Source organism: Anguilla anguilla, chromosome 3 (assembly GCF_013347855.1).
Source record: "Anguilla anguilla isolate fAngAng1 chromosome 3, fAngAng1.pri, whole genome shotgun sequence".
In the NCBI taxonomy this organism is placed as follows: domain Eukaryota; kingdom Metazoa; phylum Chordata; class Actinopteri; order Anguilliformes; family Anguillidae; genus Anguilla; species Anguilla anguilla.
Window position 1 is genome coordinate 33935237 of NC_049203.1, and position 25220 is coordinate 33960456.

Genomic DNA, 25220 nt, shown 5'->3' on the forward strand with positions numbered 1-25220 from the left:
CATACAAGAGGATCTTCTCCAGCCCCTGACGGGGATGCTGGGTCAGTTTAAGTTCAAAACAAATGCCGCGTCAAAGGGAATGTCAGTGGCCAGTGCAAACTTGTGAATATGTGTAAAGGGAAATATCCTCCCTCAAACAAATAAGAATATTACATCGAAATAAATTCAATTTAAAGACATTGACTGTTATTAATGATCCAAACCAACTAGCTCATTTAAAACATCGGATTTGTTGAAAAAAATCCACGCTTCAATGAACACCTCAATACTAGCTAGGCCAGCTTCGGTCAGACGAAGTATGCTGTCCGGATCATCAGAATGCAACGTTCGAATATTACGCTCGAGGACACTGCATGCCAATTCTTGGCAATTACAGGTCAGGTACCCTACAACAGGACAACTACAACGGTTGCCGCGTGCAGGCGGGCTAGTATGATGACGAGAGCGGTGATTGCCAGAATGCGACCGTTATTGTAGTTTCAGCAACTTGTTAACAACTTCATTTTTAAAGAAAAAAACAGCTTCGAAATCCACGGTGGTGATATTAATGGCTGTAATTTACCTCGTAAACCAAAACGTGAAACTCTCTTATTTTCGACAAAAAACGAAATATCAATGGGAAAAATGCATTGTAAAATTGACGAGGGAACCTATGGCTCAAAAATGCGAACTTACTTCCGGGTTTTAAGACTACAAACTGTTACACACGAACAGTTCGCATCTTAGCAAAACGTTTACAGACGCTACCCGGAAGTAATTGTCGGAAATGGTGGGAGACTAGTAGGTGAACTTGAGTTTATAGCTCTTGTATTCGTAAGAAATTCGCTTCCTCCTGTGATTGGTATACTTGGCAACCATAACAGAAGATTGGCCAATCACAGCCAAGCTTGTGTTTGTGCGAAGAAAAAAACAACATAATTTTTGTGGGATTTATATAGGTCAAGCTCTACGCTTGCTGTTCCGGTAACCTTGTGTGTATTTGTAGTGAACTGCTAGACTTTTATTTAAATTTAAATTGCATTATTGCGTAAACGTAGCAAGATTCTTTCTGGTCTGCCGTCATGTCTCTTGCTGCAGAGGCGTATGTTTCTCAGATAGCAGGTAAATATCCTGATGTTCATGGTCATTGAAACGTAATGGAGCAGATTCCATTTCAGATGTAGGTAGCCAGCCGGTTAGCAACCTGCTAGACAGTTAGCAAACCCTGTGGATTTTAAGATTTTAGTGAACTGTGATTACTCGTGCATGGAGACGGTAAAGATTTGTCTGTAACATGCTAAAACGTTGCTAGTCAACATATTAGCATTAGTTTTCTTATGTTCCCAAAAGCCATCCAATATTATCTAGCAGTGTCATGTTGAAGTAGCCTATAGCTAATGTAGACAATTTGTAATATAATCAGAACAGGTAGTTATTCCGTATTTCGTTAGTGTAATGGTGAAATTACGGGCTGCTCACTTTAATTGACGTTGGCTACCATTGCATAGAATATTGGCCAAAAGTCAGCACTGGTGTCAGCGCAGTTTAAAAGCTCCCAGGTGAAATTTAGATTCGAACTAGAGAGCGTTTCTCGAAAGCGTATGTTCCTACAAAAAAATCCGTAACATCCTAGTTTTAGACAACTCAAGTTTCATAAACTCCAATTCAATATAGCCTACGCGGCTCGTTGTTTAATTATTTACTCTGAAGTGGTCTGTAGTTTGAGGATTACAAAATCCAAACTCAGTGTCGGAAACCGCGATAATGATTCTGACAGTGTTTCGCACGTAGAGTTCCATCTGTATGAAGCAGTGGATATTCGTTTATATGAATTCATTGTGTTCTTTTATTTGTTGTAAATGTGGTCATTATAGACAAAGCATAGATGGGACTGGACACACGTGAAATATCTTGCAAAGATGTGTGCATGTATTAAGTCGGCTGTTGGGGAGGCTAAAGTTGCTTCTCCTCTTGCTTCCTGTAATTGCCAGAGTGGAAAGGAATATGATGTCCAGATGATATTCTTGTAGATGTACACATGGCTGATGTGGGACTGAGCTTGTGTGTGTGGGGGGGTTCTTGTGCAGTGTACAGTTAAGCGAATATTCCCAGACAGTAATACTCATGCGCAAAGACAGTAACGCCAGCAACACTATATTCAATCAAATAATTATGAATATGTTTACTGCATGTTTGTAATGAACATAGACTCTTGTGATGAATAAGCAGTCATAAAACAAAGTTGCTGTTGATATGGGATGTTACAGAATGTTGTTTTGGTGGGTAGTTTAGGTAGGTAGACCTAATCTTTTTACAGGCGACAGATTTTTGAGGGGGCATTGTTTCATGAATTCACCTAAAATTGAAAGAATCTGCTTTCAAAATGAGGACATTTTTTGCCTTGAAGGAACATAATGGATCATTTCAATGTCATAATAAGATGATAATTTCTGAAGAAGTCATTGTAATGGACAGCTAAGGGTCAGCGCAAAGGCCAATATACAAGGCAGAAGTGACACCCAGAACTTCACCCTCCTTTGGCAAACCTGACCTTCATCCTGAATTCCTTGCTGCGTAATGCCAAGCCCCCCCCCCCACTCCCCAGATATTTTGCTGTTTACTTGCTACAATGTGAATGTGGTCATGAAGTCAAAACTTTTAACAGCTGAGTAAAACAATGAGGATAGATTGCAACAAGAAAAAAACAGGTGGGAAAAAGCAGAGCACAGTCCCTTCCTGGTCATAATCCTGCTAATGCTGAAAATTTGGAATAGCACAGGTAAATTCTATGTGACGAAGTTATTCCAGTGGCCTGTGATTTGGTGTCAGATTGTTGTCACCTGGGATAGTTGAAAGTTTGGGGATCAAAGTTTGAAGCCTGCCTCTGACATAAATGGTTTGGTTATATGGTCTAAATGACAGTTTAGAGTTAAAGCTGCAGCAGGCAACGTTCTCAACGGTTGCAGTGTTGTAAAAACATTACATAACATAAAATTAGAACACCCATTGGCTTACAGAGAAAGAGACAGGCCGCCACTTCTGCTCTCACCTCGTTGTGAACGTGCATCAATATTTATAGCTGCAACCCCTAGGCCAGCAGGATTGCAGGATTGCAGACATACATAGCTACACTATAAATGTAAACTCAAAGAGTCCAAGTACAACAACACCATTTTTATAAATTGTTACACAGCTTACGGATAACGCTGAGTTCAGTAGCTAATGAAGTGATTGTTTTGCTAATTTCACTAGCTAAAGTTAGCTATCTGCCTGGTGTTTCGCCATAGCTAATGTTACATTGTATCCTAATTCTGTCCTAAATATATTAATAGCTATGGTGTCTTGGTATCTTGAAAGGTATAAAATTGTCTATAGCCTAAAAAGTCCGTATATTTCACCAGTGGTAAACGGAGGAATAAAATGGTGGGATGGCCTTACCAGTTGCTTACCATGATGCTTTCATCTGGACCAACCTGTTCCTATGCTGCTGTCAGCGATCAGCTCCATTCATCCACTGCCAGGTTTAGTTTATTATAATACGTACACACAAGGTTTAGTACATACAGTGTTCCTAATTCAAAGGGGAGAAGTCCATCCAACCACCGCCGTTTTGTTCAGGTACTTTCTAACCTGCCACCTTTTCCCTGGAAGACCCCCATACTCTTCAAAGTAAGCATAGGTAAAGCCACACCCACCCCTCCATTGCCACAGATGTTGTTAGCTGTCTAAAAGAGGTCTAATGTGTGTGTTGTACCTTACTGTAACACTAACATCAGCAAAAAGATTTTTATACATATAGCCTACATTTTTGAACAAGGCTATCCTCTATCACAGACTACGATTTGGACATTTCACAATGCTGTCTGCTGTCAGAAAGGTCCTATAGTAAGCTTTTCTGGCACTCTGCTCAGACTGTGTCTTTTTGTTGGTTACTAGCTGTGGGTCTTTTATTTTTATTTTTTTAAGTAACTTAATGTCAAGCTATTCTAATTATATAATAGGTTGGCAACAGGATTCTAGTCGGTTATAGCTAAGGTCATCTATCCACACTTAACATTAGCTTACCTAGCTAGCCTAGGTAAACTACTTAACTTCACCTACCACACAGATAACATTAGCAAACGTTTAATTCTTCTGAGAACTAGCTGCAACGAAGTAGCGTTATGAATAATAGCTGATTGGCTACCTCCACTGTCGCAGGCTTTCTGATAATCCTAGCATGCCTTTCTAATAGGCCTATGAGAAATCATGATGAAATGCCCACGGTGACAAAGAGCGTTATTTTGCAGCGTCAGAATGTCACTGTTCACATTCAGACAGAATAAACTTGTAGACTTAGATGGGATTTATATCCAAGGCTAGCTTATTTTGAAGTCGCCTCAATAGCCAACCTTAAATTCAATTTTGACTGACATGCACATTTTGCTGGTTCCCTAACCCAAACGTTGCAGTATTTTTTCAGTTGAAGTGGACTAAATATTTCAAGTATTTCACATGGGGAAACATAGTTTTGGTATGTAAATGGACATAAGGCTGATTTTAACAGTGCAACCCCACTTAAATCAAGGCAGAGATAGACAGGCACCAGATAGCCAGCAACTCATTACATTACATTACTGTAATGTAATGTACATTACGTTGCTCTGGATTACCCTCTTATCCAGAGCAACTTTACATTTTACACAAAGAATTTGCATTACATCCATTTATATAGCTGGATATATACTGAAGCAATGCAGGTTAAGTACTTTGCTCAAGGGTACAATGGCAGTGTCCTACTCGAGAATTGAACTTCTGACCTTTTTATTACAAGACCAGTTCCCTACCCATTGCACTACACTACCATCCAAAGATTTGACTCCAGGCTGGGCGAGAATTGATGAATTGGCACAGATCCATCCCAGGGTCACTCAGGTATCTGGGGCAGTAAGCATTCTGAAGATAAGTACAGCCTATGTTGTAAAATGGCATCATGATACTGGAGAAATGAGCCGCAAGTAGTTGCTAAAATAACTTAACATTTATTCACTTAACTAGCTAGCTTAGCAAGCTGTTTGATTAGCTTACATTTGGCTTCATGGCTCACCGTTAGACTACATTGTTTCTGTGTGAACAAAGGCGTGACCTATTTAGCCAACGACCTATAGGTGCTGTAGTTTACTCCCGAAAGTAGTACAGATTGGTATCAATATTACCCTTACTTTTCATTGCCGTGTGCTACATAGTCTAATGACACTTAACTTGAGATATGAAACCATAATATTTTTATCTACAAGATAACAGTTTTGCTACTTAGCTAAGCTTGCAAACTTTATAGCAGATAGCGAAAATTGAGCTAGTTAGTCTATTTTCTAACTACCCTGAAGCCAACCAGCTAGATGCTGTAATCCTTAAGTTAATAGACTGGTACATTTCCTGTGCTACAAAGTCTGACAACACTCAATTTGAGATGTTAGTCTGTCTTCAGAAATATTACTCTCGTCAAAGTATTTGAAACTATTTTATTTTTATGCACAAGATGACAACACAAAGGCAATAGTCATTAGCTAGCTAAGCTAGCGAACTTCATAACTGTTGGCTAACAAGTAGCTATTTACCCACAGTTCTGTGGCTGTGTCTCTGTGGTTGTGAGGCAAAAATGAAGCTGTAATGGAGCGAGGCCTCATCACGTGATGAAGCTGTGAACCTACTATGGTTGTCTCCAGACCCTGTTATCTCATTAGTTTTTTAACCAATCAGAGATCAGTTTGCCTAGTGAACGCAATCAGATTTTTATTCAGGAAAAATGTAAAATGTTATTGCCTGCTTCTATTGATTACCACACTGTGAGCTTTTGGCACCTAATTTGCGTTGAATTGAGTTTGATGCATTTCTATAATACTTATAGGAAATTCATTGCAAACTCATCAGTCATACTATTTCTGGGCCGTGGCAACCATCTTGCGATGATTCCACATGTGGAAATATCGAATTGAATAGGACTGAATGGAACCACCTGACCACGTTTCCCTTCTAGTTTTTCTACCGTTCAGAATTAGCTTCTGGAAGTGAATGGTGGCTGGGAAAAATTTGTTCAAATTCAGAGAGATTTGGCGCCATTTGGAGAGGTTTTGGGGACACTTCTGGCCACCTTTTGATAAAACACGTCAAATTGTACTGCTTTGTTCAGTCGACTCCAATCTTTTTTCTGCTATTGTAGGCATCCTGAGGTAGCATTGTAAAAAGAAATCTGATTTTGTCTGGTATCGGAAGTACATCACTACAGAATAAAGAAAACAAAATGATTTTTGGATTTGTTTGTTGTTTTTTAAAATAAACATGTCCACCTGTTTACTGAGTGAAACTGTAGGATCAGGGGATTTGGTCATTTTGATACAAATGTGCTCTTTATTTCAAGCTTTAAACCATGTCACTGTATATAATTTTGGAGATAATGGGGTCTATTTAACATGGGGTATACTTACAAAAAGTTTAAAGTGCATTTTAACAGGTTTAAAAATAGTTTTTTAGTTAACCTTTTAGTTTGCAGTTATCCATGTAATTATATACGCACCAGCCGATTTATTAGGTACACCTATCTAGTACCCGGTAGGACCCACATTTGCCTCTAGAACAGCATTCCTTGCAACATGGATTCAACAAGGTGCTAGATGTTTTGGCCACACATTCATGCTGCAAAACCTCCTGTTCCAAATCATCCCTCAGGTACTCTGTTGGATTGAGATCTGGTGACTGTGCAGTCCATTGGAGCAAAGTGAAGTAACTCCCATGTTTGTGGAATATGATGTGTGCTTTTTGACTTGGTGCAATATCCTGCTGGAAGTTTCCTTTTGAAAAAGGATGGACTGTGGTCCTAATGGGATGCATGTGGTCAGAAACAATGCTGAGGCATGATGTGGCATTCGAATGATCCCCATTCAGTATTAAGGGGCCTAATGTGTGCCAGGAAAACATGCCCCATGCCATTACACTACCACCACCAGCCTGCACCATTGACACAAGGCAGGATGGATTCATGGGTTCATGCTGTTTACACCAAATTCTGATCCTACCAAATGCATGTCTCAGTAGAAATCAAGATTTTTTCAACCAGACAATGTTTCTTTTTACAAGCTTCAATCATAGGGAGATGAAGTGGAAGTTCCGCCAAACGGCATGTCTGGTATACTGCTACACCCTGTGCTAGCACGTTTCATCATGGACAGAAAGTGTGACAACTTCATAAAAGCAAATTAAGTATTGAATAGTTCTGCAACCACAAAATTACTAGGCTCCACCTCCTTATGCAAACAGTCATTGTGCAGCTTTTCATTACTTTTTAGAACATCTCGTATTATGAGCGAACTAGCATCGGAATATCACCTGATATTAGCCAGGTGATATTACGAGCGAACGGCCAGATTTGTGTACCAAATAAAACAACAAGGATGACGTTGGGATGTACCTTGGGGTTTTTTCTCACTGCTTGATATCGGTTGCAGGTTAGTCTGTGGTAGGCTACCAGTGACAGACTTTCCGTCAAAAAAAGAGTTTATTTGAGAAATAGTGAGTGACATTTTTTTAAATTGCGGTTAAATCTGGTTTTTAAATCGCGAGGATCAAGATGACAGATCACTACAAACACCCCGCCGATGTGATGTGAAAAGGGATGCATTATGGGAGATTGGGTTTTTTGTCATCACAAAAATGTCATCTTCATGTTCTTTCTGTTCTGTGTGCTGCTGTAGCCCATCCACTTTAAGGTGTTGTGCAGAGATACCCTTACACACCACTGTTGTAAAAAAAAAAGATATTTGAGAATTTGTGGCCTTTCTACTCGCTTGAACAAGTCTGCCCATTCTCTTCTGACCTCTCATTAACCAGGAGGTTTTGGCCACAGATCTGTCGCTCACTGAATGTTTTTTGTTCGCACCATACTCTGTAAACCCCAGAGAATGTAGTGTGTGAAAATGCCAGGAGGGCAGCTGTTTCTGAGATGCTGGAACCACCACATTTGGCACCGACAATCATACCACAGTCAAAGATCACGCATGTTCCCCATTCTAATGTTTGGTCAAACAAAAAAAACTAAACCTTTTCACCATGTCTGCATGCTTTAATAATGAATGGTTTTGGCCATACCTATTGCTAGCGGGTGTTTAAAATCAAGCATACAGCCATGCAATCTCTAATGACACACGTTGGCAGTAGAACAGGTCGTACTGAAGATCTCAGTGAGACTTCCAACAAGTCAATTTGTGAAATTTCTTCTTTGCTAGAGCTGCCCCAGTCAACTGTAAGTGCTGTTATTGGGAAACGTATAGGAGCAATAACAGTTCAGTGGTGATGTGGTAGGCCAGACAAGCTCACTGAACAGGACCACCAAGTGCAGAAGCGTGTAGCACATAAAAATCATCTGTCCTCGGTTGCAAGACTCACTATAGATTTCCAAACTACCTCTGGAAATAACGTCAGCAAATTAACTTTTCATCAAGAGCTTCATGAAATGGGTTTCCATGGCCGAGCAGTCGTACTCAAGCCTAAGATCACCATGCGCAATGCCACGCGACAGCTCAAGCGGTGTAAAGTACACCAGCATTGGACTCAGTGGAGCAGTGGAAACGCGTTTTCTGGTGTGATGAATCGCGCTTCGCTATCTGGCTGTCTGACAGACGAATCAGAGTTTGGCGGAATGCAAAGCGCCAGCTGTACTGACTCAAATTGTGCCAGCTCTAAAGTTTGGTGGACGAAGAATAATTGTCCGGGGCTGTTTTTTTTGTGGTTTGGACTAGGCCCCTTAGTTTCAGTGAAGGAAGATCTTTATGCTACACTCTAGAGAATTGTGCACTTCCCACTTTGTGGCAACGAAATGTGGTGTGTGTGTGTATATATACATACACACGTGCACACACATATACTGACGGGTGACAAATTAAAGGAATAACCGGAAATAATGAGTGGCAAAACTTAACGATTGCAGATGCTTCCATACAGGTGTACTGCATGATGCATTTAAGCAATTGACATCCTATCATGCATGTATAAAAATGCTGCGCAAGCCTAGTTGACCTTGATTTTGGATCAAGATGGCAAGAGGAAAAGATCTAAGTGACTTTGAAAGAGAGTTCATTTTTGGCTGGACCGCAACAGCGGGGCCAGCCCCGTGAGCGCGAATGTCTGTGACTGAGTGACTGAGTGAGTGATGAAGTTACACTGCGCATGTCTGTGACTGAGTGACTGACTAATAAAGTGACACCATTGGTCGGCCGGTTCGGTCCAGCCATATACTAAGTTTTGACCTGGCCTTGTTGGGATTGCAGGAGCTTCAGACACGAAGACTGTTCAACTGACTAGTGTTTCAGTAGGAACAGTGACTAAAGTGACATCTGCATTTAAATCTATGAGAAAGACATCAGTAAATAGGGTTGGAATTTGTGGTTGAAAATGTGCATTCAGTGACCGTGCTGCTCATTCATTAGTACGATATGTAAGGAAAAATGTAAGGTTGTCTCTTCCAGGATGACCATGCCCCCATCCACAGGGCATGAGGGGTCACTGAACGGTTTAATGAGTATGAAAATTATGTGAATCGTATATATATATATATATATATATATCTTTTTTTAAATATGAAGTGGAAAAAAAATACAACTCCGTGTTTTACAACATTTATTGGTAGCATAGACCTGTGTAAATAATGTAGCAAGTAGAGGTATCTGGAAAATTAGTGCATGATGAAATTGACGACAGCTTTTTTGCCTTTTTCTTTGTTGTGATATGAATGTGCTTCTTGCAAGTATGTTTAGCAGTTCTGACGATGATTTGGTACAGGCTTGTGTGGTGCACTCTCTAGGTCTCAGCAAGTCAGAGTGTATGTTTTAGCCTATGTGTTTTTAAATTTCCAGGTCAACCTTTAATCCTTAATGCTTTTTCTTTCTTTAGCTGCAGACCCATGGCCCGAAAACGCAACACTGTATCAGCCCCTGAAGGGTAAGCCGCAGTTTTCAGAGAGGGGCTCTTTTTCTGCAGCACAGAACACACTGCAATTCTTCTGAAAGATTTTCTCATTTATCGCCACACACAGCTATGTACCAGAAGTGTAATCTATAAATACTCTGCAAATTCAGGTTACATAGTATAACGGTATTTACATTTAATTGTGTTACCTTGAGAAATAATGTGTTAGTGTTGTTCACAACCAATTCCCTTCCTGTTTTGTTCCCTGAACTGCAGTTACTTGAGGGGGTGTTCTGCCCTACTGGTTGTGGTGGGGGGAAATGAAATGGTCGAGCAAAAGGAAAGCACAGTAGATTTATTGTGCCAGTAGCTGAAGCAGCAGATTTGCAAGGCTCTCTGGTAATGCACAGTCTTGCTTTAAGAAAGGAGGCAGTGTTAAAAAGAGCGGGACGATTTCGGGCAGGCGTTAGCAGCTCTTCATATATCACGGGGCCACATTATAGCACCTATTTGGGGCTCAGCAGCATGCTACAGATGTTGCTGGACTGCAAAGTAATGAAGACTAATACTTACCAGCTCCCAGTTCTCTAAGTAGAGATTTTTTTTTATCACAGCAAACTTATCATCCTTCTTTCCCATGTCAACCTCAGATGAGGTCTTACGGCTTGGCCTGTGAGAGTTTATGTATTCTCCATCACTGGCTAATATTTATGTGTGAGCAACTGCTAGGGCTGGTCATTTTGAGACATGGCTTGCACATAAATGTGTGATGCTGATTTTAATGTGTTGCATAAATGCCTGTCCATGGACACTGTGGAATTTTGATGTCAAACTCTTATGAAATAGGCTAATGCTTTTGACTCCGGCTTGGGTTACAATGGGGCAATCTACCTTAGGCCTTAGCTTCCCCAAGGAGGGAAGGAGAATTTCAATCAGAATGGTTTCCCTGCTTCATCAGACAAGCACAAGACTTCCATGGTGACTTTCCTTTGTTGGATCAGGCACATGCAATCTGCCTGTGAAGGGCTGTATGTGAAGTACAGTCCCCCAGGAAGTGATTTCTCAACTTGGTTGGTGGACTTAAAAGTGCCTCTTTGCTGCATTTGTTTCAGCCGCATGCAGTTCTGCCCTCTCCTTAATTGACAGAGGCCTTTACAGCCATATAGTTGGGTGCACAAATACAGATATAGATACTCAAAAAGTATTCAGACCCCTTCATCCATTCATATACCCATCCATTATCTATACCCGCTTATCCTGGGGAGGGTCGCAGGGGGGGCTGAAGGCTATCCCATCCCCATGTCTTTATCAGTATTTATTTAAATTTTATTTGTTTTATTGAATTTTGCGCTTTGTTTTTCAGAAGACCAAATACTGCTGTCAGATTGTGCCTCTTCTCTTGCTGTCCAGGTAAGACAAAGCATTTGGAATAAAAAAGCATCGGTAAAGACTTTTCATTAAAAAAAACAGCATATTTTTTACTGCATATTGGGTCGGTAGTTTTTGCTTCCATTTTTATATGTGAAACCAAAATGTATTGCTTTTATGTCGAAAACCTGCATTTAGTCAGTATCTTACAATAAGTTATGTCATTTTAACATTTACCTATAATATAGATCACATATGTTCCTAGAACATTTCAGTTAAAATAATATAGTTGATTGTGCTAAAGGTAAATATCAAAGCTGCATTTTAAATGTTTTTGTATGCCTGGGTTGCATTGTCTTGCACAACAAGCCTGTTGTGCCTTGTTGTTCCTTACTTTATCACTGAAATGTTCTGTAATCGTTGCACACGCATTGTATCATTTGAATGGAGACACTGTTTACTGTCGATGTGTTTTTTTTAAAAGCGTTTAAAAAATATTCTCAGGAATTGATAATTATTTTTTTGGTGTTGGGTGCAGCAGATTGAATCGTGTTACCCATCGTAAACAGATTTTCTTTTCTCTCCAAGACGGTAAATGGAAAAGTGTGTGTTGATAGGCTCACCTCTTCCTCATCAACCTGAAAGACAGCTTACTGATTTTGCAGAAATGGGGCAATAAATAACCTCTGTCTTGTCTATAGTATTTTGAACCAAAATATATTAAGAGTCCCTTTCCTCTTTGCTGATACCCATATGGACACCCTTTATAGCATTTTCAATATGAAATTATGACTGAATAAATTGCATCTCCATTTATCTTCAAGACCCCTCTGTGATGACTAGGAATTCAGGCTTTCAGCTCTCTGAGGAAAAATTGTTACATCATTACATTAGTGTGCTGCTACAGCGAGAAATTGATTGTTCTGGAAAATGAACCTGGCTTTGCTATAAATTATACCTATGGATTCTGAGGATTCTGTTATTTTGTTTAAAATAGTACCTAATATAATTAGAGTTCTAATTTATGTTAAGCTACAAATGTGCCTATTACGGTAACAGGGTTTAGAATTTAATCTGTCTGTGGGATAAAGAATGATCCGGTGGGCTTTTCATTTGTAATCTCGGACACATTATTTCAGTAAAACAGTCTGTAATCATTAGATATGAAAAATGAATTATTATACAGACAGCTTTATTCACTGTTTCCTTTTTTAAAGTTCGCAGTCCATCCATGGAACTGAAAAGTTTCAAAATGGGTAATTAAACAACTTATCATGTGCCCTGTGAGACCTGAAGCACACTAACAGAACGCTGGGCTTCCTGGATAGATGATGGCCCTTACCTGCAGAAGGAAAGTGCGCATACAACATACTTACTTAGGAAGAAATCGGTGAAAATAACACGTATGTCTTTAGACAGCGTTCACCTCCGCTTGATTATTTCTCATTCTGCTGGGTTTCAAAGTCAAATTCAGATGTATTTAAATGGTATTTTTAATTATTTACTTATGTGTGCGACTCTATAATGCCCGTATGAAATTAAGTATTTATATGTCGTCAGAATTATATTAAAAATTAAACCTGAAAATGGCTTGATAAGTATGAACCCCCTTGCATTAACAACCTGAATTGGACCAGGTGTTTTCCATTTCATTGTCAGGTCACTCTAAATCCCCCGTGTTTATTTTGAGTCCACCTACCATTCCACAATACAGTAGATATCACTGTCTTTGTGTGGTCTCACAACTGGTACAGCAGATCAGCTCAGTCACACTGTCATGAAGACAGAGGAACTGCCCCTGGAACATCAAGATGAAGTTGTTAGGAGGCAAAAGGCTGCAGAAGGTTATAAAAAGGTTGGACAAAGCTTTGAACCTTCCTTGTATCCATTGTAACAAAATTAGGAAAAACCCAGACACAGTCGAGATCAGTCCGTCCTACAAAACTGAGCAACCGGAAGAAAAGGGCAACAGTCAGAGAAGTGACCCAGAGACCAGCTGCTACGTTTACAGCATTGCAGAGCTCATTGGAAGAACCTGTCCAGAGAATCTCTTCAGATTTTCTGGGTTGCATTTCGCAGGAGGGCTGGGAAGCTGGTCATCTAGGGCCAGACAGATGGAGCCACAAGGCCAGTCCTTGAGGATTACCTGTTTCCATCCACAAGAGATCTGCGTTTAGGGTGAAGGTTTATATTCAGCAGGACACTGAGCAGTAGCACATGAAAAAAAGTCAAAAGTAATTGCTTAAAAGCAATAAGGTCACTAATCAGAAATGGCCCAGCCAAAGTACAAACTTAAATCCCATTGAATTTCTGTGGTATTACCAGACACAGTCACTGATATTTTGCATATACCTTGGCAGAGTTGGAGCAAGTTAGTGTGGAGAAATGGGCAAACATTCCAAAATGTAAATGTGCAGAACTCAGATGTACCTTAGAAGACTCAGAGCTGTGAAGGGCATATGTAGAGTGTGTTCACTCTGGGAGGGTGAATACCTTTGTAAATGAGAATTGTCTTTTGGCGAGCCATCTTCAGTCCTTAAGGCGGTGTGCCCCCCCCCCCCCCCATGTTGATCCCCTACGTGGCACCCTATGGGCTGTGATCCCTTCTCTGATACTCTCTGTGCTTTCTACCCATCTGAATACAGGAACAAAATATGAAGGGAGGGCACACTGTCCACTTCTTCAAAAAAAAAAAAACAAAAGAACAAATGTAAGCCTTTCAGCTGTGAATAAAAAAATATTTGGCATCATTTCTGATTAATTGTGCTACTGAAGGGGGAAAATATTGAAGCATTAAAATTTGAAGGTATAACAGGATGAAAATAAAGGCTTGGGTGGAGGTATAAGTAGGCGAATGCTTTCTGAAGACACTAGATTACATTATGCAGTTCAGAAAGAATAACCTCCTGCGCACATGCGTGCATGCATGTGTCTGTGTGTCCTCATGTGTTTATGTAGGCTGCTTGCATTTAAACACCCAGGAGATGAAAGATATACACTTGGCAAGTTAAAAATAATGTCTCAATGTGGAACATGATCTACTGAACTGGACTTTAGTCAGAAGGTTACTGGTTTAAATCCCTGGTGATTTACTGCTGTTTTAACCTTGAGTGAAATGTTTAACCAGAATTTATGGAGGTAAAATTTCTAGTTATACATACACTATAAAAACAGTCGCAGTGCCTACATCAATTGCCATGTCAAACCATCCTGGGTGACTGTGGTAATGATTGTATGCCTATCAGGAATTATTTTGATCTCCCTGCTCTGTTCTATTGTTTGAAACACTATTTTTAGAGCAGTTTGGTTTGCATATGCAAAGCAGCTATATTCTCCGCCAGCACATTCAGGTGCCGATGATAGTACGAAGGTACTGATTGGTTGGAAGGCTGTGGGGTAAATTCAGAATCCATAAAGGCCTCTGTTCACACTACCTGCCAAAACAGGCCGGAGTCCCTGGCACTCCCAGCAGAGGCTCAGTCCCTTTAAATGGGGCCCGTCAGGTCCTCCCCTGGAGCCTCCCAAACCAGGCGGGAGGTAATTAATGACGCAGATCTGGCGCCGGGGTCCATTGTTGTTCCTGCTGAAAAAGGTTGGAAGTGAATGGTGTAAAGATTCGCCCGAGATTCATCTTTGGAGCAGAGTTCCCAGAGAACGCATCCTTCAGTGATGATTTTTAACTCTTTAAGCTGCTGGGAAAACTCGTCCTTTTCAGTCAAGTGAAACACGGTGACGTGGATTTGGCGTGCTCCCACCGCCAGATTACTGTGGAGCACAGTTTCATTGTAGCTGTATACGTAGTTCTGTGCAGCAAGGGTGCTTTCTCTCCCCATTTATCCGTTTGCCCAACCGCTGCAGCTATGTACGACTGTACAACCTATTGAAGAGGCTTCAGATAACATTTAGCATCTTAATGCATTTTTTCAATGGAAGAACATTCACGATGAATATCATGAAGGGAAATTGCTTAAGGAGATTTGCTGTTTAAACAAATGACTCATTGCATTTGTTTCTGGAAACGTAACAGTGAAGCACTGTACATTGACCTGTAATAAAAAAACAGGTTCATTGATTTAAAAAAAAAAAAAAAGAAGCTTATCCCAACATTCAATTTTATTGGAATATGTTTGTACTTGTCATGTGTGCTCAAGTTATGTGGGCATACTTATGAATTAATATGTCGCTGACACAACGGATAGCTTTAAATCTTTCCTTGGCCAAAGCGAGCGTCATGGGGGGCCGTTATATATCCTACGCTGAGAGCACCAATAGAAAGCGGCTTCGCACCCGCTCCCTCCCGCTTGCGTGTCCGGGAACGGGCTCCGAGGCAGGGGTTAAATTTATTCGGAGCGTTCCAGAAAGACATTTGATTTCATTTGTAGTTTGTCTCCTGACCAGCCGAGGTGTGGCAACCTTTGGCCGCGGGAGGAGTAAAGTGGCACACATATCTAGTGTTTGGAGACACAAAATTGACAAGGCATTTATCTTTGAATAATGTAAATGCCCCGAGAATAGCCGCGGCGGTTGCTGGGAAGCGGGGGCCCTGTCCACAGAGGGCCCAGGCTGTCGGCCACCGCAGTCCTCCACAGGCGCAGAGTGCAGGCTCGCGCTTAATTTACACCCCTGCTGCACGGGGAGGCTGGGCCGAGCTGGGCCGAGCGAGGCCTCTCCTTCCCCCGCTCTCTGAGCGGGAAGCCAACGGCCGCAAACCAGGGAAACACCCGCCATTTTTTCATTTTTCTTTAAAAAAAAAACAAATTTTTTTTTTTGAAATGTTCTTTTTATGAAATGTAAGTGCATCTCTCTCTCTTTTTTTGCCACAGTTATGTTTTTTTTCCTGCAGATGCCAGCCGAGCGTGTCGTGGATTAGCATGTCTAATAAGAAACGCGCTCAGCCTCCTCTGTGACGATGGCGGAGATGAGGGACATTTTCAAATTAAATACTTCTTGGGCAGACTGTTCAGAAATGTAATGGGCTAGCGCCTCCACAAATATGTTTGTTGAGGCTGAATGAGTAAAACATGTATGGCTGGAAATGAATGGCTTCTGGCAGACAGCAGTGCTGCTCAGTGAGGCAAAGTGCCAGTAAATTGTTTGCCTTCTGCAGTACAGTCCTATAATTCTTCTGGGAACCAATGACATTGTGCTTGCCAAAGAAAATAATGATAAATAGAGGAAAATCAAACCTGAAGAATTTTAGATGACCCCTCTCTCTCTCTCTCTCTCTCTCTCTCTCTCTCTCTCTCCCTCTCTCTCTCTCTCGCTTTCTCGCTCTCTCTTCCTCTCTCTTTCTTTCTCTCTCTGTCCCTCTCACCCTCTCTCTCTCTCACACATACACACACACCATGTCCCGTCTCCGTGATTGGAGCCGTTGTCCGTTAAGTGTGGCACCAGCATTTTTTAGCAAATGAATGAATCAGTTATTCATTAATTTGTTTTGTTTTTTGGTAAAATTTTATTTAATTTTTAAAAATATAAGAACGACAAGCCTTTTTCTCTGTTAAGTCTGTCTGTTTATAGGTGGACGTAATATTGGTCCGAATTAAGAATCAGAATATTTTCCCTGCAGTGCTGACTTTCCCTTATTGAGTGTGAATATTTCCCAACAGTGCTGACTGTCCTGCCTTTAGGTGCGGTGGTGTGGACCTCCGGTCCCCTTTGCGCTCTGATTGTGCCGCTTCAGCAGCTGCGCGCGCGCGGTCGCACGGCTCTCTCGCCTCGCGGACGCACCGAGGGCCGGGCGGCGCGTAAGATGGCCAACGGCGGCGCGGTGCGGCGCGCGCCCGTCCCCCCGGTATCGGCCGTGCCGCTCACCGGTGCGCTTCTCCCCCCCCGCAGGCGTACCTGAGGATGTGCCGCCTGCCCGTCCGCGTGCGCTGCCGGCCCAACGCCGAGTACATGTCCCCATCTGGTGAGTCCCCCCCCCCCCCTGCCCTCCCGCCGCCGGGAGCGCCGTCTCGCATTAGCGCTGGCAGCGCGGGCTCCTGCGGGCCCCTCTGGGGTCGCGGGCCTGGTAGCCCAGACCGCGCCACGCTCGGCGCACCCCGCGCAGGAGCTGTTTGTCTTTATTTGCCGACACAGCTGCGCTGAGGAGTGAACCTGATTAATATTTAAATTTGGCGTCTGCTGCCGTGAGGTGTTTTTTTATTTATTTATTTATTTCTTTTGCTGTGCTGACTGTGGGACAGCATTCGGAGGCAGCAGCCAGTCAGCGGCGTTCGCTCCCGGCCCTGAGCTCTGTCGGGTGGGGAGGCGTGACGGCAGACCGGCCTGAGGCCCCTGACGGGCGTGGACTCGCCGCTGCACGATCTGCGCAGAAAATGGAGGCCGCTTTGACCGCATTTAACCTGGGTCTGAGCACCATAGAATGTTTCATCACACCTGCTGTCATGGTTACCACCCACTCTCTCATTAGCAGTAATATTTCACAGGAGGCTCTTATTGTTGATGTGGCATTGGTGTTGGAGGAATTTAAATGTGCTAATGTGCATTGTCATGGAATTGTAGTGGCGGTGTGTTTAGCCCTCACTGCTTCAGACTGCATGTCTGTATAGACTGGACCACAGAAGGAAAAATGACATTTTGAGAATCTTAGCTAAGGCCAGCAATTGAATGTGTAATTAATTAAAAAGTAAATCCAGTTATACTTTTTAAATTATTTAAAATTTTTAATCCACAATTTTTGTGGATACAGATACAGTAAACCGTCCACCCCCCTCCACCAAAAAATTTAAAAAAATCTCAAGGGGACTGAAAATGAATTTCATACATGAAAGGGAAAGTTTTTGGAAGGTTACATATGTTTGTAGCTTATAAGGAACATATGTGGGAAGCCAGAGGAGAGGCCTGTTCAAAGCAACCTGCGTTTCTATTGTAATACACTTTACGGTGTGGATGCAGATGAGGTCTTTGTTGGAGCCATGCACCTCATCCATTACCCTAGGGCTGCCAGTGAGATAGTGGAGAATGAATCTATTCAAAAGGGCCATGACAGAACCTGCTGTTCGGGTGAACTCTCTGTGAACTGGGCTCAGCAGCAGGGCCCATGCAGGGAAAAATACATACTTTTCCCCCCAGTGTTCCACACCGTCCAACATTACAAACAGAGCTTGCTCTTCCCGTCCAGCCATGCATCAACATGTCAGTCTCAGTGCGCCCGCACACGGTATCACCCCCGCACGCGGTCTCACCCCCGCACACGGTCTCACCCCCGCACGCGGTCTCGCCACCGCACCCGGTCTCACCCCCTCACACGGTATCACCCCCGCACACGGTCTCACCCACGCTCGTGGTCTCACCCCCGCACACGGTCTCACCCATGCTCGTGGTCTCACCCCCACACACGGTTTCATCCCCGCACACGGTCTCACCCATGCTCGTGGTCTCACCCCCGCACACGGTCTCACGCACGCTCGTGGTCTCACCCCCGCACGCGATATCACCCCCGCTCGTGGTCTCACCCCCGCACGCGATATCACCCCCGCTGGTTCCGTTAAGCCGCTCGCACGTGCGAATGTGGGATTTCACGGCTATCGCGTGGGAGCGTTCTCCAGATCCCTGTCTCTAATTCATCTTTCACAGATACAGAGGGCGGCGAGCGCAGCCCCTCGCGTGCCCGCTGAGCCCTGCGCTGTCGTCTTCTCCGCTTTCCTTCTCCGCGAGCCCGGCGCTGGGGCGGGGCGGGCGCTTTATTTACATACAGGTATCCAGTGTGGCGTAATTTAGGATTCGGCGGTGCGCTCTCTCGGTCTGGCCGCGGCGATGCGCCACCTTCCAAATCCAATTAGAAGCAGATTTAATTTCCTCTTAGGAAATATGAGCGCCTTGTTCTCCTCTCCAGGCCTCACACATAATAGGCCATCTTTCACGGGCCCTGAAAGAACATTATTAATTTCAGCTCGGCAGAAAATAGATTTGCGGCTTCAGAGACCTGGTTAACTGATTGACTGAGGCAATCGCGAGCTGCAGAGCCCGAGCAGCCGGGCCTCCGTACAGCAAGGGGAGGCGGGGAAGCTGGGGCTGCCCAGGCCGGGGGTGGGGGGAGGGCAGGGGAAGGGCCGCTCCGCAGGGCAGCGCCTTATCGGAAACCTCCAGCGCTGTCCCAATCGCACCAGCACCCTGCCAAGCTCCGCTTATCCAAAATGGCCTTTTAGCTCTCAGCATAATCTCTAGTAAAAAAAAAAAAAAAACAAACACTTAAGTGTATTTGAGTCTTCAGCTTTTTTCCCCCCTGTTTCCTGAAAGGAAAGGGAGGCGTTGGAATGACGCTGTCGTGCATTGTCACGGACAGCGAGCCTGTTGAGGCTCTTGGCTTGTGCAGATGTCTCTGTGGCATCACGGTCACAGATTTACACACGGCGTATAAAAAGTCTGGATGCAATTTAATGTTCATCGGGCTTGAAGGCTTGGCGACCGCAGTAGATTTCTTTTGTGCTCTCTCTCCTCCACCTTGAACTCTGCCAGTTCATGAAGAAGCCATGCTGCTGCTCCTCCCTCACTCTTTCCCTCTTTCTCTGCCTCTCTCCCTCCTTCCCTCTCTGCCCCAAGGTAAAGTTCCCTTCGTACACGTTGGAAATCAAGTTGTGTCGGAGCTCGGGCCGATAGTCCAGTTCACCAAGGCGAAGGTAGGGAGGCATTTTTCTGTTCAAACAGGCCGCGGAGACGGCAAATTACACTTCCACCTCATCCATCACCCCCCCGTCACGCTGACATACATCACTTTGACACTTTACAGCTGTATGTAAAAATCTAGGATGGCCCGTGTCCGCCGCTCAGCCTTCCGCTGCGGCTAGAGCACGCGTGTGGGCACGCTCCCTTTGAGAGAGAGTGAGATTATTATCAGGTAAAACGCGTAATTAAAGGCCTCGTTTCCACCTGGCGGGACCGGTGTTACTCCCACAATGCAGACCGCATCGCTCCTGGGGATTTGATGGCAGTCAAACGTGGTTAAAATATTAGTCTTATTTCAGGGTCTGCTTTCTGTTCTCCCTTGGCTGGACTGAGGCGAAACCACCCAATCAGCACGGACCTGAGCAGCAGGGCCCACCCAATCTCTGTTATCGATTAGGTTTTTAGTGTGATTAAAGCGGCGCTTTACAATAAGGTCATCACCGCTGTGCCTGCAATAAGGTCACTGCTGCTGGCTTTAGCTGCGGCCGCACAGTGGGACGGAACCTTCTGGAATTATGCCGCGGCCCCCCCCCCCCCCCCCCCCCCCCCCCCCCCCCCTTCGCAGGGCCACTCTCTGAGCGACGGGCTGGACGAGGTCCAGAGGGCCGAGATGAAGGCGTACATGGAGCTGGTGAACAACATGCTGCTGACAGCCGAGGTGCAGTCATCCCCGCCAAGCCCCGCCTCCCGAAAGGAGCACCAATGGACTCCTCTGATGCCTGTGATGGACACGGACTAATTTAATCCTGGCAGGCAGCAGAACTGCTGTGATTATTCCTGCCTGTGTTATTGAAAAGAGGGGAATCACAGAGCCTCTAAGTCAAGTGAAATAATAGCCCATGTCCTGAACACGGTCTGTTTTAATACATATAGCTACTTAGCGCATTCCTCTTCACTTTTGCTCCAGTGCATACATTTTGTTTCATATGTAGTTCAGTGAGATGGGCACATTGAGTGTCAGTGGGTGGTGTTGTTGTGATGAAAACTGGATATTCTCTCAGTATTTAAGCTTCAGTTTTCTCATGTCTTTATGCGTCACAGCGATATTGAAAAGCATACAAATATACATATTTCTTAATTCAGGAAATATCCTCTCTTCACTCAATTAATCATTACTGTTCAGAATATCATTAATGAAATGTTGGTAACCTTTTAATATTCCAGCAGTCCCTTCATAAATCAAGCGAGCGTACTCTGCGATCGTCCCTGTGTGAAGCGCATTTTCTCCCAGGCGCTGTTCTCTGGCCGTGTGTGTGCGTGCACGCGCGTGTCCGTGTGTGTGGGGTCTGTTTTAGTGCGTGCCTTTCTTGTGTATGTGTGTGCGTGCATGTACAGTACGTGTACGTGTGTATGTGTGTGGTGTGTGTGTGTGTGTGCCTGTGTGTGCGTGTGTGTGCATGTGTATGTGTGTGTCCTTGTGTGCATGCGTGTGTGTGCGCGTGTGTGTGCGCGTGTGTGTGTGCGTGCATGTGTACGTGCGCGTGTGTGTGTGCGTGTGCACTATGCATGCCTGCATGTGTGTGTGTGTGCGTGCCTGTGTGTGTGTATGTGTATATGTGTGTGTGTGTGTGTGTGTATATGTGTGCTTGCGTGCGTGCGTGTGCGTGCGTGTGCGTGTGTGTGCGTGCATATGTATGTGTGCGTGTGTGTGTGTGCGCACTGTGCATGCCTGCGTGTGTGTATGTGTATGTATGTGTGTGTGTGTGTGTGTGTGTGTGTGTGCTTGCGTGCGCGTGTGTGTGTGTGTGTGTGCGTGTGCGCACTGTGCATGCCTGCATGTGTGTGTGTGTATGCGTGCCTGTGTGTGTGTATGTGTATGTGTGTGTGTGCACGTGCACTCAGCTCTTTGTCCTTCCTCTGCAGTTGTACATCCAATGGTGTGACGAGAACACAGTGGCGGAGGTGAGCGCTTTCGCAGCATTCATCTTAATTAAACTTTAATGAAAAGGGGCTCTCTTTACAATCGCAGCTCCCAGCTCATAAATGATACATGGTACTTTGCAGCATTAGTAACACAGTGTTCATTTACTTGGCCCGCACATACATCCTGGCCAGCCGCCTGTCACCCTCCTCCCACCTCTGCTTTTATTGCTTCTAGGAACGCACACTTTGGTGCTGGCATACTGAGCTTCTACAGTTTTATTCAACATGGCCATTCCCCTACATTAAGCCTGCATTAAGTATATTTACCTCTTCATACATAATTTCAATGTATAGGTTGACACTCACCATAATTTATTCACTTTATTTACATTTTTTTAATAGTACTCTTTATAAATCATTTTGCATAACACAAATTTCTGTGGCTACTTTAAATATCAACATGAAGGGAAAAAGAATATTCCATCTGTTCCACAGCCTGTTGGTGGGAGCCTATTGATTTACGGACAGTGGTACAGTTCTCCCATGTGTTTGCAGTTTATAGCAGTTGCGCTAGCTTATTGTTCGTTCGTTGAGCTGCAGATACAAGTTCCGCTTGGATGTGGTCTTTGAAAATGGTGTCATTCTGTCAGTGCAGCCGTTTCCCCCCCCCGACGCCCACGGGAAACATGTGGTGATTATTTTTATTTTTTCTTCCAGATCACATGGCCGAGGTACAGCAGCCCTTACTCGTGGCCCCTGAACCACATCCTGGCCTATCAGAAACAGTGGGAGGTCAAGCGCAAGATGGCCGCCATTGGCTGGGCAGGGAAAAGCTTGGCACAGGTGTGTGTTGGGAAGCACTCCTCTGAACAAACTGTCCCTCACGGTGTATCCTGACGTATGAGCGGTTAAGTAAATCTATAGTTTGTGCTTCTCTCTCTTGCTGGTGCGTCAGCGGCTAATGCTAGCGCTTCCAATTGAGCCAAGTGTTCCCTTAAGGAAATGGAATATATTGTAAATAATTTTAAATAAAAATATATTATTAAGATATACCCCCTAGAAACACTTCATAATATATGTGGAAATATACAAATTATTATTTTTACAACATGCACTGCTGCCAAATGCATTTCTCTAGGAAGGTTCACATATATATGAAAGGTCACAGTGTATTTAAGTGCTCCATTTCTGTCGGAGATGCCTTCAGCGTCGGCTGTCACTTTCCGCAGGTCTATGAGGATGTGAGCCAGTGCTGCCAGGCCCTGTCACAGAGGCTGGGGACGCAGCCGTACTTCTTTAATAAACAGTACGTTTCCAACTCGCCGCTGCTGCACACACAAGCAGACGTAAATCTGCCCGATAAAAACACAGCACACTGACACCTGGAAACCTGGAAAGTAAACGCTGCTTTCGTCCTGCTGGTTAAGAAAAAACATGGTCTAGGGGCTCTCTTTCTGAGCCACCGTTTCTCTTTCATTAAAAACACCGGTACCTCATTTTAGTATAAGTAGCTGAAGCAGCTTAGCAGAAGTTAAACTGTCTTTGCTTGAACTTCATGGCGCAGTTTTAGAGCCAGCTGCAGTAGCAGCCTGGGTTGAGCGGCATTTAAACAGGAAGAAACGGACGCTTTATTTCAGGGGGGTTTTTCCTTTCTTACTGTGGACACGTAGAGGACATTAAAAGTAAAGGCTGAGCTCTCTCACCCGCTGAAGAGGTGGCTTTTGGGCTTCTGTCATTCCGCAGTCAGTCCGCCCCGCACCCCCGCACCGCCGCACCCCCACAGGCCAGTTTGTCCAGTTTGAGGTGTGAAGGACAGTCCCGCCCCTGCCCCAGCTGGAGGCGGGGGTCGGGAGAGGTCGCGGGCGGGAAGGGGCGGGGGCCTGGTCCTGCAGGTGAGGCAGGGGGGACGCGTCTCTGCCCCTCGCGCCTCCCTGGGACTCCGCCGTCGCCGCCATTTACATCTGTTTGGGCCCGCGCCACACAGGAGATGGCCTCCACGTAGGCTGCCTTTCAGTGCCGCCGGGCCCCTCGGCGGATGAAAGGGCCGCGGGAGTGTGGCCCTTTGAAGCGTCCCCGCCCCTTTTAGCGCTTTGTTATGCGCCGCTACTGCGGGGACGGCTCCAGGAACAGAACCTCCGCCCGCCTGAATGTGGCCCCACCTCTGAGGGAGGGGTGAAGGGCAGAGGCGGAGAGGGAATGATGGAATGCTGCTCGCCCGCTTATTGTTTTAGAGCAGCCGGCCTGCACACGCTGCTCCCCGTGATTTTTCCGAGCGCGGGAAGAAATTCTAATTAATCTGTTAATGACAGCCAGGGTTTTGTCATAAGCTCGGGGAACGCGTAATAAATTGCTGTAATAAAAATTAGGAACGCACGCGGCAACGAATCCTTGAGAGAGCTCGCTCTAATGTAGTTACAAAAAAAAAAAAAGGCCACGGTGGTTGGTGCGGTACCCGGTGACGGACCCGGTGAGCAGCTGGTCTCTGGGCGCTTGACCTGCTGCGAGCCGCACGTGACCAAACGAGGGGGAGAGGGGAGCGAGTGCTGGGGGGGCCTCCTTTTTTAACACGCCGTTTCTCTCCTTAAACTCTCGTTCCAGACCCACTGAGCTGGATGCTCTGGTTTTCGGGCACCTGTTCACCATCCTCACCACCCAGCTGACGTCCAACGAGCTGAGCGAGAAGATCAGGACCTACGGCAACCTGCTGTCCTTCTGCCGCCGCGTGGAGCAGAACTTCTTCGAGGAGCACGGCGGGGACAGCGACGCGGGCGCCTCTCCCCGCTTCCCTAAAAGCCCGTCCCTGATCTGAGCCTCGCTGGCCCCCCGCTCCCGACGCATTCCCGCACGCGGTCCCCGCACACGCTCCCCGCTCCTCCCGCCAGCCTTCCATTCCGCCAAAGCGCCAGTGTTCCTCTCTGATGTAAAAACTTCTATTTTCTTCCACGTTGTGCCGTGCTTCTTTGATTTAATGTGTTATCAGGAAGTGCCTACCGGTAATAAAATTCCATGATTCAAACCGTCCCGCTTTGGTAGTTTATCAGTTTGTACTGTGTGTGCATGTATGTGTCCCTTTGCACATGTGCACATTTATTCATGGTAAGAGATGTGTGTGTTAGAATACGAGATTGGATTATCATTTTTATACTGGAAATAAATATGCTGCAATCATTCGCTGCAAGTCGGGGGGGAGGGGGGGGGCATTAGAGAGCACTGAGGTCACAGGAGAAATATCCAAAATGTCTGTAGAATTATAATGGCATATGAAGTAATCCATTATTGTGGCTGGCTGCTGTTGTGGTCAGTTAATGATTGGATTTGGCTGTACATTTCAGACTAGTTTTACACAAGACAAATTGCTGTGTGCTCAGAAAGCCATATAGGGGGGTTAAAGGTGCACTCGTTGA

At 44.7% G+C, this 25220-nt stretch overlaps 1 protein-coding gene across 1 annotated transcript; it reads left to right on the top strand.

Moving 5' to 3' along the window:
- Positions 1–910: 910 nt before the first annotated feature.
- Positions 911–24837, top strand: mtx2 (metaxin 2). The gene is made up of 10 exons (XM_035410849.1): positions 911–1101; positions 9901–9948; positions 11279–11325; positions 17122–17194; positions 19831–19907; positions 20519–20611; positions 21817–21855; positions 22534–22659; positions 23046–23122; positions 24415–24837. Exons 1-10 carry the CDS (start codon positions 1062–1064, stop codon positions 24623–24625), a joined length of 831 nt encoding a protein of 276 aa, XP_035266740.1. The 5' UTR covers positions 911–1061; the 3' UTR covers positions 24626–24837.
- Positions 24838–25220: the final 383 nt, after the last annotated feature.

Coding starts and splice junctions, on each gene's coding strand:
- mtx2 (XM_035410849.1), top strand. CDS start 1,062: ATGTCTCTTGCTGCAGAGGCGTATGTTTCTCAGATAGCAG. Junction 1,102..9,900: donor GTATGTTTCTCAGATAGCAG/GTAAATATCCTG, acceptor TTCTTTCTTTAG/CTGCAGACCCATGGCCCGAA. Junction 19,908..20,518: donor TCCAGTTCACCAAGGCGAAG/GTAGGGAGGCAT, acceptor CCCCCTTCGCAG/GGCCACTCTCTGAGCGACGG.